Source organism: Pelophylax lessonae, assembly GCF_965119305.1.
Source record: "Pelophylax lessonae genome assembly, chromosome: 4".
NCBI lineage: Eukaryota > Metazoa > Chordata > Amphibia > Anura > Ranidae > Pelophylax > Pelophylax lessonae.
Window position 1 is genome coordinate 25,643,178 of NC_138771.1, and position 24,836 is coordinate 25,668,013.

Consider the following 24,836-nt stretch of genomic DNA (forward strand, 5'->3'; position numbering starts at 1 on the left):
AGCACCTGCCATGCCTGACCCATTCAAGTGAATGGGGCCGCCCTGCAACCTTGTGCAGTACAGCAAACAAGGGGTTAAAGCAGGCAGTGTTGTGTTGCTTTCTCACTATTTGTTTTAACCCCTGGGACCCTGCAGAGGTATGCAGTTGCGGGGCACTTGCAGAGTAGCCCCATTTACTTGAATAAGACGCGTTTGGCAGGCGGTAGCACCCACCAAAAGCAACAGGGGGCTTAATTCCTGCTGCGGCATGTGTACATCTTTGCCTGCTGCTTCGTCAGCTAAAGGGGGTAAACATTGGGGGCGGTAAATCCACGAATCAGCCACAAGGTTTTACCACCTCAAACTTTGTGTGAATGAACACTAAGGGTGCCGCTGCTGAATGCAACTAAGGGCTCATTCACAAGGGCAGCAGACACTGCTGCTCCTCTGAAAAGCAATCCGAGTGTGTTTGAAAGGTGGTGACGAGGCAACGCTGCGCCCGATCTTTGACTTCTCCCATGTTGTTCAGGAAGATCTCTACCTTTTTAAGGTTGCCTACCCCTGCTCTAAATATTAATAATAAGTACCTTTTTTTTTAAAACATATTTCACTTAAGCATTTTATTGAGCAAAATTGAGGGGCTCCCTGAAATTCTTTACCAAAATGACTATATTCATCCCTACTTGTATAATAGTTCCAGCACCTCCAAAACTGAATGTATGTAATGGCAAGGGGTGCTGGGGTATGCTGGACGGTCTATTAATGCTGGCTGCTTGTGGATCTATTGTTGCTGGAGATCTTTTTATGCGGAGGAAGGGGGTTTATTGTTCCTGGGGAGGTCTTCTGTCACTTGTAGGGGATCTATTGTTGCTAGGGATGGGTCTTATGTTGCTGGGGGGGGGGTCAATAGTTGCTGGGAGGAATCTACTGTTGAGGAAAAGGTCTTTGTTGCTGGCTGCTGGAGGGTCTATTTATGCTGGCTGCTGGGGAATCTATCGTTGCTGGAGGAGATCTATTTTTGCTGGGGGGGTATATTGTTGCTGGAGAGGTCTATTGTTGCTCCAAGGGAGGATCTATTTTTGCTGGGTAGGTCTATTGTTTCTCCTGGGGGATATTTTGTTCCTGGTGGTGGGTCTTATGTTGCAGGGGGTCAATTGTTGCTGGGAGGGATCTACTATTGAGGAAGGATTCTAATGTTTCTGCCTGCTGGGGGGGGGGGGGTCTATTGATGCTAGCTGCTGGGAGTCCATTGTTATTGGGGTGGATCTATTTTCACAGGGGTGTCCACTGTTGCTAGATCTATTTTATTGCCTTTCTTGTTATCATTAAAAAATTCCATACAAAATACTTAGCACCACAAAATTATACTTGGTTCTTTATTCACTAAAAAGGGTGGTCCTACGATACTGTTATTGTATATTTATATGCGGTGCTTAACTCAATAAACGTTTGTTTGGTTCAAAAAAAAAAAAAAAGGGTGGTCCTGGGAGGTGGGTTAGGGGTGGAACCAAGAAACGGTGCTCGGAGGTGGGTGGGGGGGCGGAGTCAAGGGGTGATTCGGAAAGGGAAGAGTTCCTGCACCTATTCTCTAAGAAAAAAAATCCCTGAATATTATCATCATCAACATAAAGGAGTCAGAATACAAGTACGTCACATTCAGCAGAATATCGTCTTACCTCGATATTGAGAAGCCAGTACTGGAGATTGGACACCGCCTCCTCCCCCAGGGCCAGGTTCCACACCACGATGTACAAGGCCTTGTCTGTAAGGAAGCACTGGTTCACTGCTGCCACTGTTGCGGAGCCTCCCATGTCCCATACATGGAACTGCACAGAATCGACCTACTTAAGCAATACAGGACAGTGAAGAATGGAACAGTGAGTGGAATGCTAAATCACTGCACATCAATTGCACAAAAAAGGTTTCTAATGTAGCAGAATTTCCAACATTTTGTAATAATTTTTCAGGCACACGGCACTGCTGAGGTGCATCCAGGCCAGTCTTTCATAACCAGGGGTCCCTGGAAGCCTAGGGTTCCTCCAGAGTTTGCTAGGGGTTCCTTGAACAATGAGCATTTTCTGCCTCTCAGATAAATAACCACTGGCAACAACAAACTTTTAAGCTATCTGGAGGGAAGATTCTTCCCAATGACTACAAATAGAAGGAGCTATGGTCTTTCCAGTGACCATCATGGTTCACACTAATTAACCGTAGCTTTAGGCCCCTTTCACATGATCAGGCCGTTTGGGTTCGCCTGTCCATTTTTTAGGAGGACCCAATCGGGCCACCTATTGTCCTCTATGGGAAGGTGGATCCGCTGACACCCGCCTGGCATCCGATCCGAAAAGATCCCCTAAAAACAGACACATGGCGATACATTCACCACTAGTCCAGTGGGTCGGATCAGATGAAAGTGGACACGCTGTCCGTTTTTATCTGATCTCCACATAGAGGTGAGCGGGACTCTGACAGGTCCGTCTCTGCACAGTAAGTGGAGACAGACCTGTCCTCCACATGCTCAGCGGGGATCAGCGGAGCGATCCCAGCTAAGCAACCGGAGTCTGTCAAAACGGATCTGCCCCCCCCCCCCCCCCCGTGTGAAATGGGCCTTAGATAGAGCAATTATTAGCAGAGGTTCCTGAGACTAGTAAGTTATTTCAAGGGTTCCTCCATGTTAAGTGGTTTTAAACCCTTACATACCAATAACCCAGTGAAGTGCCTGGCCTCAGGTGATACACTGAGATCAAACAAATCCTCCTACATGAGTTGTACCTGTTTATCTGCAGCTTTTCTTTCAGCCATTCTAAACACAGCATTTATACAGCTTGTCCAAGCAGTGGGCAGGGAACTGAAGTTACACTCTTCAGAGCTCATTGAAAGCCGATTGGAGGGAAGGGACACCCCCATCACCCCCTCCCCTCATTCACACAGGGAAAGAGCTGAGGCTGTCAAATCACAAGCTGTGTGCTGGCGCTTCCTCCCTGGTCACCTTTTTATCTCTTGGTGTCAGGAAAACTTGTCAGAAGAGACTCAACCAGATAGCAGAGGAATGGGGGCGCGCAGAGCGGCGATCGGTGCTGCGGTGTGTCACTCTGACGCACCGCATCTCCGATCTCGGTAAAGAGCCTACTGACGTAGGCTCTTTACCATGTGACCAGCTTGGTCTAATCACAGCTGGTCACATAGTAAATAGGAAGAGCCGTTAAATGGCTTTCCTCAGTTCGTGCCTGACAGGCACGAGTAGAGGAGAGCCGATCTGTGGCTCTCCTGACAGGGGGGGGTCTATACTGGTAATCAGAGCATTGATTACCAGTGCAGACCCTTGGGGGGTGCCACTAGAGTCACCAGGGATGCCCACCCATGGCCACCAGGGATGGCAATCGGGGCTCAGGGAGCCTGCCAGTGCCCTCCCCATCAGTGGTGCTGCCCACCATTGCCATGTACCAGTGCTGCCCACCACTGCCCATCATTGCCATTTATTGGTGCCGCCCACCAGTACCACCTATTAGTGCCCATCAGTGCTGATCAGTGCCGCCCATCAGTGCCCATCTGTGCCACCTATCAGTAGTGCCCATCAATGCCGCCTAGCAGTGCCCATCAGTGCTGCCTATCAGTGCCCATCAGTGCTGCATATCAGTGCTACCTATCAGTGCCGCATATCAGTGCCCATCAGTGCTGCATATCAGTGCTGCATATCAGTGCCCATCAGTGCTGCATATCAGTGCCACCCCATCAGTACCTCCTCAGCAGTGCCTGTCAGTGTGGCCTCATCAGTGCTCATCAGTGCAGGAAAAAATTTATCTATTTACAACATTTTATAATAAACAAAAAAAAAACTTTTTTTTCCTTTTTTTTCAAACTTTTCGGTATTTTTTTATTTGTGTAGCAAAAATGAAAAAAACTTGCGGTGATCAAATACCACCAAAAGAATGCTCTATTTGTGGGGACAAATGACATAAATTTGGCGTAGGTACAGTGTTGCATGACCGCGCAATTGTTATTCAAAATGCAACAGCGCTAAAAGCTGAACATTGGCCTGGGCAGGAAGGGGGTGCAAAGGCCCGTACACACGTGCAGATTGTCGGCCGAAAAGATTCGGCCGACGACCGATCGGCCGATTTTCGGCTTGTTAGTATGATGCTTCCAACAGCTGACAGCGCACTTTCGGCCGAACAGAATCTGTCGTGCAAGCATTAAAATTTTTGTATGCCGACACCAGAACGGCCGATTGTTCCCCAGTCAGTACAGAATTCGGCCGACAGACAACAGATTTGCAAGACTGGGCATGCTCAGAAAAGAAAAAAGACAAGGAAAGTGAACCATCACATGACATCACTTCTGCAGTCGGCTGTTGTTGGCCGACAAAATTCGTGTGCAGTCTTTTGCAGTTTTCAACCGACACGACAGCCCTGGACAAAAGACGGCCGATCGTTCGGCCGACAATCGGTACGTGTGTACGGGGCTTTACTGCCATGTATTGAAGTGGTTAAAAATGAAAAAAAATAGCATTTTTTAGTTTGTGGTGCTCAGTTGCAGTTCCACTTTAAAAAGGCAGAATTCTCCTTTAGGCAAAGCCTTTCCTCTACATTTGTGTCTGGTTTTTCACAAAAAATAAATTCAGATAGCAACAATGACTTATAATTGGTTGCTATAAAAGTACCACACTTGCTTTTCCACTTGTCTACTGTATTTTATACCACCATCTAACAGAAATATTAATGAAATATCAGTCTTAACAAAGAAAAGGCATCTTAATACTTTATGCTAATTAGTCAAATTAACAAAAATATTCCAGCAGGATATCGGAAGCAAATGGTTTCCAGTATAATAATCAGTCTGCCGAAACAATCCTGTAAGTGCAGCCTGTGTGTCAGAAAATCTGGGTCTTTCTCTTCCCCCAGGTGAGAAGTGATACACAGCAGGGGTTTGGATGCGCTCCCAGCATTGAGGTCACGCTGCACAGAATGCAGTTTCTCTGCTCAAAGCGAGTCTCAGTGCTGCGCTTGGCAGGTGACATTAGGCAAAGTTTTTATACCAGTGGAAAAACACCTCATTAATAGGGAGAGTGCCGTGTACAAACAGGAGTGATGGCAGATAAGATCCATCGGCCCACTTTGCATTTCCGCTACAACACACCTGACTTTAATGCAGATTTTGCTTCAAAGAAATAAGCTCCAGATCTTCACATTTAGAAATGATCTGAGCTGTCGCTTATCAATATCTAGGTTAGCAGTTGACCCTTCCAGATCCCCGGTCACCACGTCGAAAAATTGGATTCTTTTGTCTCCATACATTTTTCATAAAGGTTTTAAGAAATGTAAAAATGTAAGATCACAAGACAACCATATCAATTTGGACAGTTCACATTCAACACTGCTTGCCTTGGTGATCTTTATATATCTTAAACCCAAATAGTGTACACCAGGGGTAGGAAACCTTTCAGAGGTTTAGATTCACATCATTCCCCTCCACAATAGTGTCCTCTTCCCTCCTTCACATCACCCCCCACAGTAGTGTCCTCTATCCCCCTTTTCATCACCCCCCCCCACAGTAGTTTTCTCTTCCCCCTCTACATCCCCCCCCCAGTAGTATCCTCTGCCCCCCTTAAAATCACCCCCCACCATAGGGTCCTCTGCCCCCTTCAAATTACCACCCACAGTAGTGTCCTATGCCCCCATCACATCACTCCCCCCACAGTAGTGTCCTCTGTCCCCATTTTCATCACTCCCCTACAGTAGTGTTCTCTTCCCCCCTCTACATTACTCCCCCCCCCCCACAGTAGTATCCTCTGCCCCCCTTAAAATCACCCCCCCATAGGATCCTCTGCCCCCTTCAAATTACCACCCACAGTAGTGTCCTCTGCCCCCCTTCACATCACTCCCCCCCCCCCACAGTAGTGCCCTCTGTCCCCCTTTTCATCACCCCCCTACAGTAGTGCTCTCTTCCCCCCTCTACATTACTCCGCCCCCCACAGTAGTATCCTCTGCCCCCCTTACCATCACCCCCCACCATAGGGTCCTCTGCCCCCTTCAAATTACCACCCAAAGTAGTGTCCTCTGCCCCCCTTCACATCACTCCCCCCACAGTAGTTTACTCTGTCCCCATTTTCATCACCCCCCTACAGTAGAGTTCTCTTCCCCCCTCAGTAGTATCCTCTGCCCCCCTTAACATCATCCCCCACCATAGGATCCTCTGCCCCCTTCAAATTACCACCCACAGTAGTGTCCTCTGCCCCCCTTCACATCACTCCCTCCACAGCAGTGTCCTCTGCCACCCACAGTAGTGTTCTCTGCCCCCCTTCTCATACCCCCCCCCCACAGTAATGTACTCTCTGCCACTCATACAGGAGTGTCCTTGCCCCCCTCAGTAGTGTCTTCTGTCCCTCTGCCCCCCAACACACAGTAGTGTCCTCCCTCCCCCCAGAACAATGTCCCCCTGTCTCCTTCGTCCACTGTAGTGTCCTCTGCCCCTTCGCATCATCCCCCCCCCACTGTAGTGTCCCCTGCCCCAACCCCCCACAGCAGTGTTCCCTGCCCCCCTCACATCAACCTTTCCCTTCTCACCAACTAATGTCCTCTGTCGTCCCCCCCCCCCCCACACACCCAAAGCAGTGTCCTCTGGCCCCCACAGCAGTTTCCTTCACCCACCACAATAGTGTCTTCTGTCCTCTCAGCAATGTCCTTTGCCTCGCTCACATCACCACCACCACCCCCCCACCTGCATCTTTATCTTTTCATATTAACAAGCTGGTAATTGGTTGCTAGTACCGCCCGGCATCCTAGCAACCAATCACCTGCTGGTCAACTTGAAAGGTTAACTGAGGCAGCTCTTGTCCTCCTTTCAGTACTGTGCTGCCTCCTGCTCTCCACTCTGCAGTGAAGATGAGAGCGGTGGAGGCAGCAGAGGGGAAGGATCTGAAAGGTTTGCAATCTGTCTACCTGTGGTTGATGGGTAGACCGTGATTGACGGGTTGCTGACCCCCCGTGCACACTAACTAGTACATGCTAGCCCAGAAATGACTGATCTTAGAGCATTCCCACCATATACGTAACAGAGTGAGTTTTAATACTTCTAAATAATACATTTCCCTGTGAAATAGCCCAGGGCAAAAATACTGCTGAACAAAGAATTTCTTTATTGCCCTGACACTGTGAGATATCTACAAGTCACTCTGGTCCTGTCAATTAGACAAATCAAACTAGTCTGCCCACTCCAATTTCCTTTTGTTGATTTAAAAAAAGGTAAACTGGTAGCCTGAACGTATCTCTATGGGTAGCTCGGACAGAATATACTGTGAGATGGATGTGTAAGCTGGATAAAGACAAATGTCTGAGGGTCAGATGTCCTCTCATAAAAATTAGGTCACAGTCTAATGCAACACGACAGCCCCAAAGACCATTCATGGGTGACAAAACAATCATTAGAATACCTTCGCCAACTGCTACTGTTTGCCCCAGACATAATGGTGTCAGGCCCGTCCACATACCTCCCCATCAAAAATCCCCTGGGACAAAAGCACTGCTAGAATAGAACAGTAACTGCAAAAAGATATACTTAGATAATCGGATGATGGGTGCTGGACTATTCACTAATGTCTGTAACCCACTTTTAAATCAGTTTTCTACAGGGGCAATTTTGAAATTTTTCACATATATGTCAAACAATTTTTTTTCTAGAAAATTACCTAAACCCCCCAAAACAATTATATATTGTCGGACAGCAGAGACCTTGCAGAATAAAATTGTGGCAGCTAGAAATGTTTATGTCACAAAATATTTACCAATTATATATTTTCAGGAAAAATACACTAAAAATAATTTCTGTGCACATAAACACAATATAAAACCAATTTTTTTTTGGGTGCAAAATACGGGGTTGCATCAAGTAAATAAATAATAAACAAAAAATAACCACGCTAGACACAGTAGAAGAAAAATGAAAATAGAATAAATGATGAAAAATAATAAAGCTGCAGCTATAGTGGGAAACACCAAAAAGCAATATCAAAAATAAAGCTGCGCTAAAAATGATAAATGTTATTGCAACATATAAAAAATCATACATAAATCAGTGAAAATAAATCAGTGAACAACCAAGTTTCAAAGAATCAAAACCACAGTGTCCATAAATTAAACCCCTGTGTGTGGGTGATTTACAAATAAAATCATAAATAGACACAATGTAAATATACAGTCCAAATAGTATGTGCAAATGTGCAGGGAAACAGAAATCTTCCACCACAATAATAGTGTCAGCACGCCTTCCCGATGCGTTTCGTCATAGATGACGTCTTCCTGGGGAAGACGAAACGCATCGGGAAGGCGTGCTGACGTCACCACGTGATACCCGGAAGTCGGGCGGCTGCGTCCTGTGAATTCTGCCGATATTAGCGCTGATTGTTTTCGTACACATGTGAGTTTTTTTACCTTATTTAATAAACTGTTTTGCTATGTACTTCACTATTGCGGCCTCTATCTCTTTATGGTTAATGCCGGAGAGGTTATATTGTTCAGGCTGTTTCCATACCATGGTTCACATCATCTGGCTTGGCTGGCAGGAGAGATTAGAGGGATATCTATTTGAGCTGACTGGAGCCCTTACCCTCTGAGTTTACATTGAAAGGCCTAATTATATCTTCCATCTGGTAAGCGCATAAGTGTGAATTTGGCACTCGTCACCGTGGAGGAAGAGTCACATTATTGTGGTGGAGGATTTCTGTTTCCCTGCACATTTGCACATACTATTTGGACTGTATATTTACATTTGTGGCTATTTATGATTTTATTTGTAAATCACCCACACACAGGGGTTTAATTTATGGACACTGTGGTTTTGATTCTTTGAAACTTGATTGTTCACTGATTTACGTATGATTTGTATATGTTGCAATAACATTTATCAAGTAAATAGATACCAAGCAAGTCAAGCCTTAAATTTGTGTGTGCCTGTGACATGACGAAAAACTAGTGTACTCAAAATTGTACGCAAGCAATGCTTCAAATTATTTTTATGGTTATCAATTTACAGTTGCCCCCACTAGCTGTCAAAAGTTTAAAAATAATGTGGCTGAGTGGGGCTCTGCCTGCCCGGCTGCGTCTTTTAATTCATAGTGTCCTGTGAATAGAAAACTGCATGGTCCGGCAGCCTTTACGGCTGTTGGCTTGTAGTTCTCAATGCACTACTACAGTGCTGTGAAGCGCCGTGATAGTTCATTCTCTCTTCCTGTCAGATTGTGTCTGCTTGCCTGTACAGGATGTATGGGCACACAGGTACACTGGCAGATCTGCTGGAGACCTGCATGGCACCAGCAAACTGCTGATCACTGGTGCAATGCTTTACAGGCGCCAAAAAAATAAAAATAATAATAAATGCACATTTTGTTTTACTTTTTTAAAAAAAAAAATGTTTATTTAATTTATTTTTTTCTAAAAAGAGAACTTATTCTTTAAATACTGGTACTATATTGCATAAATAATAATATACTGTGTATAGTACTTAGTATTTAAGCAGTGGTAGCTACAGATGTGCAGTGTTATGAGTAAAGCCCCGTACACACGTACCGATCGTCTGCCGACGATCGTCCGTCTTTTGTCCCCGGAATGTCGGTGTCTGTTGAAAAGTGCAAAGACTGCACAAGACTTTTGTCCGCCGACTACAGCCGATTGCAGAAGTGATGTCACGTAATGGTTAACTTTCCCTGTGTTTTTCTTTTCTGAGCATGCCCAGTCTTGCAAATCTGAGGTATGTCGGCCGAATTCTGTACTGACTGGGGAACAATCGGCCGTTCTGGTGTTGGCATACAAAAATTTTCATGCTTGCAAGACAGACTCTTGTCTGCAGAATGTGCGCTGACATCTGTCGGAGGCACCATACTAACAAGCGTACAATCGGCAGATCCTTCGTCCGCCGACGTTTGTATGCCGACGATCGGTACGTGTGTACGGGCCTTAAGTGCTTTGTGCGTAAAACGCGTTAACCAGCCGGTCCCTTGGTTGTCTGCCACGCTTTTAATTTTACAAGACTGAATATAGTATCCAATTTTCCACTACATTGGTGTGCGATGATCCACTTGCATTTAAATTTCTATCCGGAGGAGAACAGTACCTGCATCTGCTGTGTGGATTAGGGTCTTAGGAGGCAAGCCAACCTGGACCAGTGTTGTTACAGCTTTGTCTATGAATGGAGGATGGGGGGATGAGTGAAAGGTCCACCCCCTCCATTAATAAATCCAGTTTTATTCATAGAAGCTGTAGTATGCCTTCTATGACTGGAGGAGTTGGCTGGAAAGGGCAAGCATAGTTGGGCACACTGGATGGGAGCCTGTGATAGCTCCTTGGTAATATTAACCACCGATACAACGGGAGATTACAGCGGTGGTGGTGAGACAGAAGACAGAAGCACAAGGTACACATCACACTGAAGGTAAACAATGTCCCTTGTATTTCTAAAGAAAGTTTATATGACTGGGGGTGTGGTTGCCATCATCCCTGTTACTTTAACCAAACTGAAAATATCTCTTTTTTTTTTTTTTTTTTTAGAGGCAGCCAATTTACCCAGAACTACAGTTTAAAAGTCAATTCATTCTTTATTATTGCCTTTAGCTATTAAAAATATTTCCTACAAACATTCTGGTTTATACGGCTTTAAATATAGTATACCGTATTTTTCGCCGTATAAGACGCACCGGCATATAAGACGCACCCAATTTTAAAGGAGGAAAATCTAGAAAAAAAAGATTCTGAACCAAATACTGCAGTAAAATATTTTATATCAACAGGTGAGGGTATAGGCATGGCACAGGTGATGGTATAAGCATGGCACAGGTGAGGGTACAGGCATGGCACAGGTGATGGTACAGGCATGGCACAGGTGAGGGTATAGGCATGGCACAGGTGAGGGTATAGGCATGGCACAGGTGAGGGTATAGGCATGGCACAGGTGGTGTTTTAGGCATGGCACAGGTGGTGTTTCAGGCATGGCACAGGTGGTGTTTCAGGCATGGCACAGGTGGTGGTTTAGGCATGGCACAGGTGATGTTTCAGGCATGGCACAGGTGGTGGTTTAGGCATGGCACAGGTGATGTTTCAGGCATGGCACAGGTGGTGGTTTAGGCATGGCACAGGTGGTGGTTTAGGCATGGCACAGGTGGTGGTACAGGCATGGCACAGGTGGTGGTTTAGGCATGGCACAGGTGATGTTTCAGGCATGGCACAGGTGGTGGTTTAGGCATGGCACAGGTGATTTTTCAGGCATGGCACAGGTGGTGGTTTAGGCATGGCACAGGTGGTGGTTTAGGCATGGCACAGGTTGGCTTCAATCACTTACCTGCTCTCCTGGGCTGCCTACGAGACCTCCACGGCGCTGCTCCTCTCGTCCTCTTCTTCTGACGGCGGTGGCATTCCGGAAACCGTCCACGGCGCTGCTCCTCTCGTCCTCTTCTGTCTTCTTTGACGGCGGCTCTCTCGGTCCGGCGGGAAGGAGATCGGGCGGTGACGGTGCGTGACTGACGCACGCACCGGCACCGCCCCCATTGCGAGGTCAGGGCTCAGCAGGCAAAATGTGTATTTGCCGTATAAGACGCACCAACTTTTCCCCCCCAGTTTTGGGGAAGAAAAAGTGACTCTTATACGGCGAAAAATACGGTATATTACAGCCACAATGCCTAGGGTAAACATAGGCAATATACAACATGATAGTACATGTATGAGGAATACAAAAAGTGGTATTCCCCAGCTACTTGCTGTGGTATCCCACCACCATATATAACACAGTTGAAAAATTTTAAAAATAAAAATATCCACTGCGCTTAGGCTTTCAAAGCAGCTAAAATAAATTGCTGGTAACAATCACAAAACTAAAAAGAAAACAATGCAGCACTTAAAATTCATACATTTTCACAAAACACCAAGAAACAGGACAGCAATAAACAATCATGAGGATGAAAGCCCATAGAGACCATGGTTTCTCAACCAGGGTCCCGTGGAACCCTAGGGGTTCCTCCTGAGGTTGCTAGGGGCTCCTTGAGCAATGGTCTCAAAATATCCTTAATCACGAGGACAAAATAATGTCATAATTTTCCAGCCAAGCGTACGCCTATATCACAGTTTCTCAACCAGGGTTCCATGGAACCCTAGGGTTCCTCCTGAGGTTGTTATGGGTTCCTTGAGCAACGGGCAATTTCTGCCGCTCAGATAAGTTTTCAATGACACCATTGTTTCTTTTAGCTATCTGTAAGGGGGTAATTCCTCCCAATGATGACAAGAGTAAGGAGCATTCTTCCCACAGACTGTTACACTAATGTGTCATAAGTTTTAGATTTTTAATTTTTAGCAGGGGTTCCCCCGAGAGGCCGAGACCAGAAACTTATTTCAAGGGTTCCTCTGTGTTGAAAAGGTTGAGAAAGGCTGATATAGACCATATACAACATGATAGCGCATGTAGAGTACAACACTTCTGAGTGTTAACTTCTGAAACCATCAACTATGTTAGAAGGATGAAAGTCCTTAAATCCTAAGGGACACCCAGAGTCCAAGAACCAAAAGAACAGCAGGTAAACTAATGGTCCTCCACCGACACCTTAGCACACCAGGCCTCTAACCCAATGGTATGGACCACTAAATTATAGGTGGTCATACAAAGGTTCCAACACTCCTCTGGCTTGTCTCTGTTCATCAATAATAACAGAATGGATCCATCTGAAGTAATCTCTCCACAGGCCACATATATCAGAATAAGAACAGACAATGCCTCATGGTAGAATATATCAAAACTGACCCTGGGTGTCCCTTAGGATTTATGGACTTTCATCCTTATGATTGTTTACTTGCTGTCCTGTTTCTTGGGGTTTGTGAACACTTATGAATTTTAAGCGCTGCATTTTTTTCTTTTACCAGCAATTTATGCTAGCCGCTTTGAAAGCCTAAGCGCAGTGGATATTTTTTTTTTTTACATTTATCAACTGAGTTATATATGGTGGTGGGATACGGCAGCAAGTAGCTGGGGAATACCACTTTTTGTATTCTTCATGCGCTATCATGTTGTATATCAGGGGTAATGAATTAAAATTCAAGGAGGTCCGGTCGCTAAAATTTTCTTTGGGCTGAGGTCCGAAACTGAAGTCTGTGCTATGAAAGATGGGCAAAAAAAAAACGTGTCCATCAGCGTTGCTCTTAACATTAAATATGCCCATTAGAGTGCCCCTTAACATAAAATGTGCCCATTAGCGTGACCCTTAGCATAAAATTTGCCCATCAGCGTGACCCTTAGCATTAATTATGCCCATCAGAGTGACCCTTAGCATAAAATGTGCCCATCAGCGTGACCCTTAACATAAAATAAGGGGCATGCTGATGGGCACATTTTATGTTAGGGGGCACTCTGATAGGCATATTTTATGTTAAGGGGCACTCGGATGGTAACATTTTATGTTAGGGGCACGCTGATGGGCAAAACAAAACATGTCCATCAGCGTTGCTCTTAACATTAAATATGCCCATTAGAGCGCCCCTTAACATAAAATTTGCCCATTAGAGTGCCCCTAAACATAAAATAAGGCGCACGCTGATGGGCACATTTTATGTTAGGGGGCACTCTAATGGGCATATTTTATTTTATGGGGCACTCTAATGTGCCCATCTGTGTGCCCCTTAACAAAATAAGCCCATCAGTCTGCATTTTATAAAAATAAGCAACCCCCTAAAAAAAATGTGCCCCACATACCTTTGGGAGCGGAAAATGCCAGAGCCAGGAGCCGCGAACATCAGGGGGGCGGGGTGTGCATGTGATGTCACGCCCCAGCTTGCGGCTAGGCTGAGTGTGAGAGTCAGGAGCCACAGTTAGGAGCAGGGGGCGGGGCGCGCATGTGACGTCACGCCCCAAACTCGCGGCTGGCTGGGAGAGAGCCGAAGAAAGAAGCAGGGGTGGGGCGCACACACGGGATGTCACTGGTTTCTGGGACACCCTCAGTCCCAGCAAAACAATGACTACTTACAGTGGCTGCCTGACGGGTCCGGGCGGAAGCATCGTGCGGGCCACTCCTGGACCGCGGGCCGCCATTTAATGATGGCTGTTGTATATGGTCTATGTTTATTGTGACCGTGATATGTACTATATTTGAAGCCATACAAACCAGAAGGTGTTTTTATAAAAATATTTTTTAATAGCTAAAGGCAATACTAAAGAATTAATTAACTTTTAAAATGAAGTTTTGTGTAAATTAGTTGCCTCTAAAATCCCATAAAAAAAGGAATTTTAGCAATGTCCCTTGTGCTTATTTTGTATTTTTGATTGCAATCTCTGTCACTGAAATTTCATTAAAGTTTTTCAGTATAACAAGAGAAATAAGGCAGTACAGAGACGAAGTGTAAAATATAAAAATATCAGTACACTTTGTACAAGACAAGTATTGCGACCCAAAAGCAAAATGAGAGCGGCAACAATCTAATACTGTAAAAGAACAAGGATAAGACGAGACATCAATTTGTGAAAATAAGTTGAACGTCTAAGACGTTCTCAACCAGGGCTCCTCCTGAGGTTGCTAGGGATTCCTTTAGCAATGGGCAATTTCTGTCTCTCAGATAAGTTCCCAATGACAACATTGTTCCTTCTATCTGTAGGGGGTAATTCTTCCCAATGATGACAAGGCTAAGGAGCATTCTTCCCACTGACTTTCACACTAATGTGTCATGAGTTGTAGATTTTTCATTTTTAGCAGGGGTTCCCCGAGACCAGAAATTTATTTCAAGGGTTCCTCTGTGTTGAAAAAGGCTGGTCTAAGACATGAGGTAATTTGTACACGGAAAATGGCAAAAGAACATCCAGGCAATCAAGGCAATATAGTGCAGTCTGAACCACTGATGTCTTCACGATTCTGAGGCACAAATAGAAGATATGGGTAGGAGGCCTGGACAAAAACAAGCCTATTTTGCAACTTTAGTGATTCCTGGAGTGCTCGCTATGCTGATCAACAATTGGGCATTTTACATTTTTATTCGGGGGTCCCTTACCTTATTTTCAGGGCATTTATGATTGTACTGCCTCCTTCTCCCCCCTCTGTGGCCGCGGCCACCGACATCACTTCCGCTTTTGCATTGCATCCTGGGAGCTGTTTGTCATCACTCCCAGGAGGCTGGAATCAGGAAGAACTCCCAGAACATTCCCTGGAATCAGGAAGAAGGACATAGCAGATTACACTGCAGCTTCAGATGCCAACATCCAAGATGGCCGCACCCAGACAGCGTTTTTAAAAGTACGATTTTGACTAAAATCCAATACTGTACACCTTGTAAGTATGAGAATAGCGGTTCTGTAAAGGGTGATGGATTAGTATTATAGGGGTATTTTTAGTTAAAAAAGGTATTTGAGGCCGGAACTCCGCTTTAACCTCTTCAACGCTAAAAAGTGGTGTCTTCCACGACTGCGCTATAGTTTGCATCGTCACCATAAAAATGTGTGATTATAGTGCATTCCTGACGGGTAGCATCTGCAATAGGTTTATGTAAAAGTGCCTCCTATGGGTCTCTCTGTATTTTGTTTGGAATCTCAAAGGGAGCTAACAAACCACCTGTGTGATAGCATTGGCAGGTGACAGGTTCTCTTTATAGACACATCAGTAGTCTATTAGACCTCTATTGTCTACCCGCTCCATCTGCTCAAACACAGGGCAAGTCGCCCCGATCACTTTTACATGAAATCAAGGCTCTGGCTGCAAAAAGTATAACAAACTCACACAATGAGCTTATTTTAACCCCTCGAATGCCAGGACATTTATAAACATACCTTGGTGGACAAGGGTTTTAAAAAAAGTGGAACGATGTCAGGTATAAAAGAGTTCAGAACTGATACAAGAGAGAGAAAGATGAGAAGTGGGAGGACAGCAAGGGTTAAGAAAAAGTTACAAATTTTGGATAGATATAAACATAGATCAAAAAAAAAAACGTAAGGTCAGTGAAAGTTTGAACATTTAAAAACATAGCTGTCATTTTGCCCACACTACTGTGCAATTTTACCTCTTTATTAGCAACAAGTATGCTCTTTAAATGTCATGAGTAAATGGCGTGGTGAATCCCTTCATCTCTGACAGGAGGATTCCGCTAGTTTCAGGACCCCTGTGGTTTTCAATCCTTTTATCACAGGAAAACCAGAAAATATTGATTTAATGCCGTGTTATCAGTGAAAGCAGTTTTTTCCTATCCCTGCTGCTCTTTTTTTTTTTTGATAAGCTGGAAAATGTTTGCATGTCGGGTAGGTTCAACACAAAGGATTTCCTGACTTTGATAAATGTACCCCATTATTTCTGTCTCCCGTGTCTTGGTCACGGCGGTTTGACATCCATTCACCATTTATTTATTAAACTTTAAAGACAAAGTTTTCTCCTCAGAATTAAAGTGTTACTAAACCCAGGAGCCTGCAGTCACTATATCTGATCTCTCCAGGAGCCTGCAGTTACTATATCTGATCTCCCCAGGAGCCTGCATTCACTATATCTGATCTCCCCAGGAGCCTGCATTCACTATATCTGATCTCTCCAGGAGCCTGCATTCACTATATCTGATCTCTCCAGGAGCCTGCATTCACTATATCTGATCTCCCCAGGAGCCTGCAGTCACTATATCTGATCTCCCCAGGAGCCTGCATTCACTATATCTGATCTCCCCAGGAGCCTGCAGTTACTATATCTGATCTCCCCAGGAGCCTGCAGTCACTATATCTGATCTCACCAGGAGCCTGCATTCCCTATATCTGATCTCCCCAGGAGCCTGCAGTCACTATATCTGATCTCACCAGGAGCCTGCAGTTACTATATCTGATCTCACCAGGAGCCTGCAGTCACTATATCTGATCTCTCCAGGAGCCTGCAGTCACTATATCTGATCTCCCCAGGAGCCTGCATTCACTATATCTGATCTCCCCAGGAGCCTGCAGTTACTATATCTGATCTCCCCAGGAGCCTGCAGTCACTATATCTGATCTCACCAGGAGCCTGCATTCCCTATATGTGATCTCCCCAGGAGCCTGCAGTCACTATATCTGATCTCACCAGGAGCCTGCAGTTACTATATCTGATCTCACCAGGAGCCTGCAGTTACTATATCTGATCTCACCAGGAGCCTGCAGTCACTATATCTGATCTCACCAGGAGCCTGCAGTCACTATATCTGATCTCACCAGGAGCCTGCATTCACTATATCTGATCTCACCAGGAGCCTGCAGTCACTATATCTGATCTCACCAGGAGCCTGCAGTCACTATATCTGATCTCCCCAGGAGCCTGCATTCACTATATCTGATCTCACCAGGAGCCTGCAGTCACTATATCTGATCTCACCAGGAGCCTGCATTCACTATATCTGATCTCCCCAGGAGCCTGCATTCACTATATCTGATCTCACCAGGAGCCTGCAGTCACTATATCTGGTCTCCCCAGGAGCCTGCAGTCACTATATCTGGTCTACCCAGGAGCCTGCATTCACTATATCTGGTCTCCCCAGGAGCCTGCATTCACTATATCTGATCTCCCCAGGAGCCTGTAGTTACTATATCTGGTCTCCCCAGGAGCCTGCAGTCACTATATCTGGTCTCCCCAGAAGCCTGCATTCACTATATCTGGTCTCCCCAGGAGCCTGTAGTTACTATACCTGGTCTCCCCAGGAGCCTGCATCACTATACTTGGCCTCCCCAGGAGCCTGTAGTCACTATACCTGGTCTCCCACAGTACACAGACCATGGGAATGCAATTAGTTTAGTAGATATAAACTGCTAAATACCTTTTCTCATCAGCAGTACATAGCAGTCTAGTGATTTTTTTTTTAATAGCGTCTGGTTAAAGCTTGTAGGAGGAGTTTTCATTCTACTCAGACTGTCCTATGAGGATGCAGGACCCCTGACCCTCTGTCTGGACAGTGCTGATTGGCCCTGTGCCGATCACATGCAGCCTCCCAAGAAAAAAAAAAATCTCTAGCAATACACACCAAACTGAACATGTGCAGAGTGCCCCCAAGGCTCTGTTGTATCAGCAGAGGGTTTGCGGACAGTGGAAGAATGGGGAGGATCAGAGAAGACAGGATCAAACAGCCTTTTTACACAATGCGCAGGATTAACTTCTTAGGTTCCACAGTGAGTATAACAAGCATGCTTTACTACATATACAGACTGATTTTACTGTTGTGGGTTTAGTAACACTTTAAAGGGTAACCGAGCTCAAAATATCCCTATTCACGAGGACAAAATACCGTATATACTCGAGTATAAGCCGAGTTTTTCAGCACATTTTTTTGTGCTGAAAACGTACCCCTCGGCTTATACTCGAGTCAACAAAAAAAAAAAAGTTCCCGGCCGCTCCGACGTGTTTAAGATTTAAAAATGGCGCCGCCCGGCGTATACATGTCACTGCGCATGCGCCGCCACCGCTCGGGACAGGTCGGAAATAGCCGAAGGTATAGCAGCTTTCCCGAGCGGCGGTGGCGCGTGCGCAATGACGTGTCGGCGCCGGGCGGCGTAATTTTTAAAATGAAGGCGCCTCTGGAACAGGTAAGTGAAACACAGCCGCACTACTATGCCCACAATCCTCTTGTACCATGCTTGCCACCCTGAATTTTCCTGTACATGCCAGCCACACTGCATTCTCCTGTACATGCCAGCCACACTGCATTCTCCTGTACCATGCCAGCCACCCTGCATTCTCCTGTACCATGCCAGCCACCCTGCATTCTCCTGTACCATGCCAGCCACCCTGCATTCTCCTGTACCATGCCAGCCACCCTGCATTCTCCTGTACCATGCCCGCCACCCTGCATTCTCACCCTAGGCTTATACTCGAGTCAATCATTTTTCCCATCTTTTTGTGGTAAAAGTGGGGGCCTTCGGCTTATACTCGGGTCGGCTTATACTCGAGTATATACGGTAATGTCATAATTTTCCAGCCAAGCGTACGCATAAGTCAGGGTTTCTCAACCAGGGTTCTGTGGATCCCTAGGGTTCCTCCTGAGGTTGCTAGGGGTTCCTTGGGCAATGGACAATTTCTGCCTCTCAGATAACTTCCCAATGACACCATTGTTCCTTTTAGCTCTCTGTAAGGGAGGAATTCTTCCCAATGATGACAAGAGTAAGGAGCATTCTTCCCACTGACTGTCACACTAATGTGTCATGAGTTGTAGAATTTAAATTTTTAGCAGGGGTTTCCTGAGACCAGAAATTTATTTCAAGGGTTCCTCTGTGTTGAAAAGGTTGAGAAAGGCTGGCATATATGCAGCCTCACGGAAAGGGGCCTTTATCCATGGGGCCGCATCTACACCGATCAGCCATAACATTATAACCACCCACCTAATATTCAGTAGGTTCCCCTTTTCCTGGCAAAACAGCTCTGATCCATCGAGGCATGGACTCTACAAGACCAAGCATCACACTGCCCCTGCCGGCTTGCCCCCCTCTAAAAGGGCTTCCCGGTGCCATCTCTTCCTCAGGAAAGTGGCTCACACACACCTGGACATCCACAAGATGTAAATAAAAATGTGCTTCATCGAACCAGGCCACCTTCTTCCATTGCTCCATGGTCCAGTTCTGAGGCTCATTTGCCCATTGTAGGCACTTTTGACTGTGGACCTGGGTCAGCATGGACACCCCCGTCTCCAGCTATACAACCGCATACACAACAAACTGTGATGCTCTGTGTGTTCACCTTTCTATCAAAACCAACATTCACTTTTTCAGCGCTTTAATCTACAATAGCTCTTCTATTGGATCCGACCACAGGGGTCAGCCTTCCCTCCCTACGTGCATCAATGACCCTGTTGCCGGTTTGATAGTTTTCCTTCCTTGGACCACTTTTGGTTGGTCCTGACCACTGTAGACCGGGAACATCCCACAAGAGATGCAGTTTTGGAGTTGCTCTAACCCAGTCGTCTAGCCATTAAAATGGCCCTTGTCAAAGTCGCTCAAATCCTTACATTTGTTTCAACACATCGACTTCAGGGACAACATGTTCACTCAAAGCCTAATATATCCCACCCTCTTTCAGGTGCCACCGTCGCAAGATAATCAATGGTATTCTCTTTATCTGTCTGTGGTCAAAATGTTACGGCTGATCGGTGTATGCACTATTGTGTTTGTGCTAACCACATGCTGCACAGTGCCCATGGAGACCAGCAAGGTCTTCACTGCAGCAAATTCTTGTGGGGGTTGCGGTTCCACAAGGCCGCCACATTGGATTTGGCAGATGGCTGTGACTTCTTGATGATTCACAGGAGGTTCCTGGCCTCTTAGGATGTTTGACATTTTCCCAGGCTATCAGTGAGCGAGAAGATAGGGGACCGGTCACAAAAAGGTTCCCCCCCCCCTCCCCTCAAAAGAAAAAAAAATACCAGCAACTTTATTAGAGGCAGGAAGGAAGAAGAGGATGACCCCACATTTATATTTGAATGAAGGTCTGCTTTAACTAATCCTATGCAGTTGCTGTCTGCTTTCAGCAGTTTATGATATGTTTCTTTATGGATTACATAAGTGCGGTGCAGTATAGATGCTCCTGGCTTTGCACTAAGCACATGTCTGGAGCAGATGCCTTCCTTGTTCTAAGTCCAGGACAGTAAATGCAAACAAAACAAAGTTTACATGGACCTGTGTGCATAAAAACTGTTGAAGCATTGAGATTATGTTTGCAAAGATATGTTTTTTTTACCTGGATACCCTAAAACTGCTCACCTGTTTATTTTTGGGTGCGTAAGAAAATTATCTAATGCTTTGGTAACTGCATAAAAAATAACCTCTCTCTGGAACAAAGCAATCCAATTACAAAAAAACTTGCCCAATTACTACTGTTTTCTCTTAAACAAGATAGCACTGGTGCCTGTGACCAATGTAAATGGTAAATGTAAAATGATTGAAGTGGTTGTAAACTTCCCTCTACTGTTTGTACCTATAGGTAAGCTTATAATAAGGCTTACCTATAGGTACTGTAAATATCTCCTGAACTTGCACTGTTAAAGAGATATTTACTGTATATTGCGCCAATGATGTCATCGCGCATGCGCTCTGAAGGAATGTCCGCCCGTGCCGTTTCTTCAGAGCCCTGTGCCATGATCGGCGGCTCCTGCGCGCATGCATGGGAGTGAGGTCGGCTCTGGTCAGTAACACAGCCTGAGTCTGCGGACCCAGAAGGAAGACGGGCAAAGATGGATGCGGCTTTCAGCGAGGACGAGGGCTTTGTTTGCAATGCATACTAGCACATTATGCCTTTACTTTGCAGGGAAAAAAAAAAACAGAATTTACCTCCTCTTTAAAGCATATCCTTCTATAGTGTGTACTTGCCCCTATCCAAAGCACCTAGCGTGATTTCTGTCTGCTGTGTCCTCCCTCTGCCTTCTGCATGAGTCACTTCTGACAGTCTATGCCCAGAAGAAGGAATCCCGGGAGACAACCCCCCCCCCCCCCCCCACCCCAGCACACAAGTGATTGACAGCCTCAGCTTTGCATGATTCCCTATGAGATTGTGTAGAGGGGTGAGTGTCTTTCTCTCCACTCAGGTCTCAGATTGCACTTCGCTCTTTGCTCTCCCCCCCTGCCTTCTGAAGCTCGAAATGCTGTGTAAATTCTAGACACTGAATGAATGTAGAGGAGAGAAGGCTGCAGATCAGGGGCATTACTACAGGGGTTGCAATTGCAACCGGGCCCCATGCTCCAGGGGGCCTGTGCAGCTCCCCTGTACACCTGGATAGGAGGGGCGGCGGGGGCAGCATGTAGAGAAATCACTGTCCTCCTTCTTACTCCTGTAGCTGCAGGAGGAATATGGAGGAGATTGTTTCCTCTGTATGCTGCCCCCGCCACTCCTCCTATCCAGTTCATTTGTGTTCTGCTGTCTCTGGGCCCCTGTGTGCTCCCCTGTCCCCAAACCCCCCCCCCCCCCCACCACCCACTGAGCTCCCTACAATAGAGAACCAGGAAGGGGTTGGTAAATATGTAATTTACCAGCTCCTTCCTTTTCTGAATGGACAGAGTCATAGTCAGTGACATTGTAAAAAAAAAGAAAATAAAATGATAAATAATACAATTAATATACCATAAAATAAAAACTACTGACACCAGTGGGTGAACTTCCAGGATCGCAAAGGTCACCTGGCAACCGGGCCCTGGCATTCCACCACCATGGGGAGGCCCCAAGATGGCAGGAACTGCGGAACTTGTGAAAGGGTCCCGCTGCAGGACCGTAATAAAGGGCCCCGCAATGAGAGTAAAGGGCCCCAGGCTTGAAGGAAAGGTCCCCGGCCAGTGGTCCGGGGGGGCCCTTCATGGTTTCTTGCACCAGGGCCCTGAAGGTTCTAGTTAGGCTTCTGCTGCAGATAAACAGGTACAACATATGTAAAAGGATTTGTTTCATCTCTGTGTATCACATGAGGTTAGTATGTAAGGGTTTACAACCACTTTGAAGGCAACCAGCAACCTAGCCCAGTTTCAGCATCTCTTGTGAGGACTGGGCAAGGATTATTCCCTTTTGAGTAACTGAAAGGTGTGGATTACACATATGCCTCTATATTAGTAACACAGAAGATCTCACCATTCCCCACAGGTTGGAAAACAGACAAAGGCCTCACCAGCTTTCATTTTTTGCAGAAACATCGGTCTACCTAGTGTGAGTGAGAGACCACCCTAGTAATCACCTTTGCCTTAATGCTCACAGGCCTCTGCAGCTCCCAGCAGGTAGTCCGGATTGTACTATCTCCTTGCATTTGCTGGGATATTTTTCCTGTCTGCAAGACCTCAAACAGAGAGGTTTTCCCTTGCCGTGGAGGTCCTACTATAATCATCTTCACAAGTCGACACCGCTCTGCTTTTCTCAGCTGGGCCCGCAGGTAAGCCAGTATAGTCACTGGTCCTATACAGAAAGAAAATATTCAAGATGAGCATGTGTAAAACCTAAAAAGTAAATTGAGCCCATGGTATTGTATCTCCATATGGTTAGCTACTTACCTTCCTTCCGGATCTCTACTGGCAGGTTTAAGATGTTAAGGTCCTCAAGATCCAACTGCCACAGAGATGAAAGCTGGCCCAGTTCAGGTGGAAGCTCCTTTATACCTGGATTACTAGAAAAGAGAATAAACTGATTTACCTGCTCTACACAACTAAACCAGCAACACCTAACATGCCTTGCGAAACTCCAAATCCAGGGTGTTCAATAAATTTAAATTCAACCAACTAATAGTAGACAATAACTATGATGGGAGGCCTATTGGGGCTATTGTGAGACGTGGAAAGGGGAAGATCCAAACTCTCAATCATAGACACAGGTCAGACTTTACAGTATAAAGCATACTGACTGTGGAGCCCTCTACAAGGTATGCTAACCACTTTCTGCTACAAAACATATCCAATAAAAAAATGTAAAAAAAAAATCAAATTCCTTCATTAACCACTTCAGCTCCGGAAGGTTTTACCCCCTTAACCACTTGAAGACCGCCGCACGACTATCTACGGCGGCGGTCAGCCCCTCACAGGCAAAGTGACGTAGGGCTACGTCACTAGCTTGTGAGGGTCTAGGGAGCGAGCGCGCGCCGCCGGAGGCACGCTCCCGCGTGGTCACGGACCCCCCCGCGCGTGTGACCGGCGGACCAGATGTCCGCCAGCCACTCTGCGATCGGCGGGGGAGAGGGAGAAAGTCAGGCAGCTTGTGTAAACAAGCCACCTGTCATTCTCCCCTCTGTATGAGAGATGATCATATGGATCTATTATGTAGATCCGTTGATCACTCTGCATACAGCTGAAGCCACAGCCAATCACAGTTAGAATCACGCCCCTAGGGACACACACAGCCCCTCCCTCTCAAATAAAGTTAACCCCTTCACTACCAGTGTATTTTTACAGTAACAGTGCATATATATAGCACTGATTACTGTAGAAATGTCACTGGTAACCCCAAAAGTGTCAAAAATGTCAGTCAAGGGTCCGATCTGTCAGCCGCAATGTCGCAGTACCGCAAAAAAAAAAACGCAGATCGCCGCCATTACGCGTTAAAAAAAAAACAACAAAAATGACAAAAATCTTTCCCTTAGTTAGTAAACGCAATAACTTTTGCGCAAACCAATCAAAATACGCTTTTTGCGATTTTTTTTACCAAACATAGGTAGCATAAAACAAATTGGCCGAAAATGTTAAAAAATTTTGATTTTTAAATTTTTTTGGGGGGGAATTTCATATAAAAAAAAGGGAAAAATATTGCTATTTTTGCAAAATTTACGCTCTTTTTTTGTTTATAGCGCGTGATCAAAAAATCGCACAGGTGATCAAATACCGCCAAAAGAAAGCTCTGTTTGTGGGAAAAAAAGGACGCCAAATTCGTTTAGGTACAGCGTCGCACGACCGCGCAATTGTCCGTTAAAGTCATGCAGTGCCGAATCGCAAAATACCCCCTGGTCAGGAAGGGGGTAAAATCTTCCGGGGCTTAAGTGGTTAATGACCAGGCCATTTTTTTGCGATTCGGCACTGCGTTACTTTAACGAAAGATTGCGCGGTCATGTGACGCTGTACCCAAATACAGTTTATATCCTTTTTTTCCCACACAAAAATTAGAGCTTTCTTTTGGTGGTATTTGATCACCTCTGCGGTTTTTAGATTTTGCGCTATAAACAAAAAAAGAGCGACAATTTTGAAAAAAAAAAACAATATTTTTTACTTTCTGCTATAAAACATTCCCAATAAAAATTTTTTGAAAAAATTACATTTTTTTATCAGCTTAGGCCAATTTGTATTCTGCTACATATTTTTGGTGAAAAAAAAATCCCAAATCCCAGCGTATTTTAATTGGTTTGCGCAAAAGTTATAGCGTTTACAAACTACGGGATAGATTTTTGGACTTTTTATTAATTTATTTTTTT

General features: G+C 45.5%; 1 protein-coding gene across 2 annotated transcripts in view; it reads right to left on the reverse strand.

Annotated features, from left to right (window-relative positions):
* LRRK1 (leucine rich repeat kinase 1) overlaps positions 1-24,836 on the reverse strand; it is a 439,003-nt gene that overhangs the window by 139,396 nt on the left and 274,771 nt on the right. For both annotated transcript variants that reach the window (XM_082253047.1, XM_082253048.1), the window contains 3 exons: positions 22,936-23,048; positions 22,626-22,840; positions 1,656-1,820 (listed from right to left, as the gene is read on the reverse strand). In XM_082253047.1, coding sequence (XP_082109173.1) covers positions 1,656-1,820; positions 22,626-22,840; positions 22,936-23,048 — 493 coding nt within the window. The remainder of the gene's footprint in view (positions 1-1,655; positions 1,821-22,625; positions 22,841-22,935; positions 23,049-24,836) is intronic.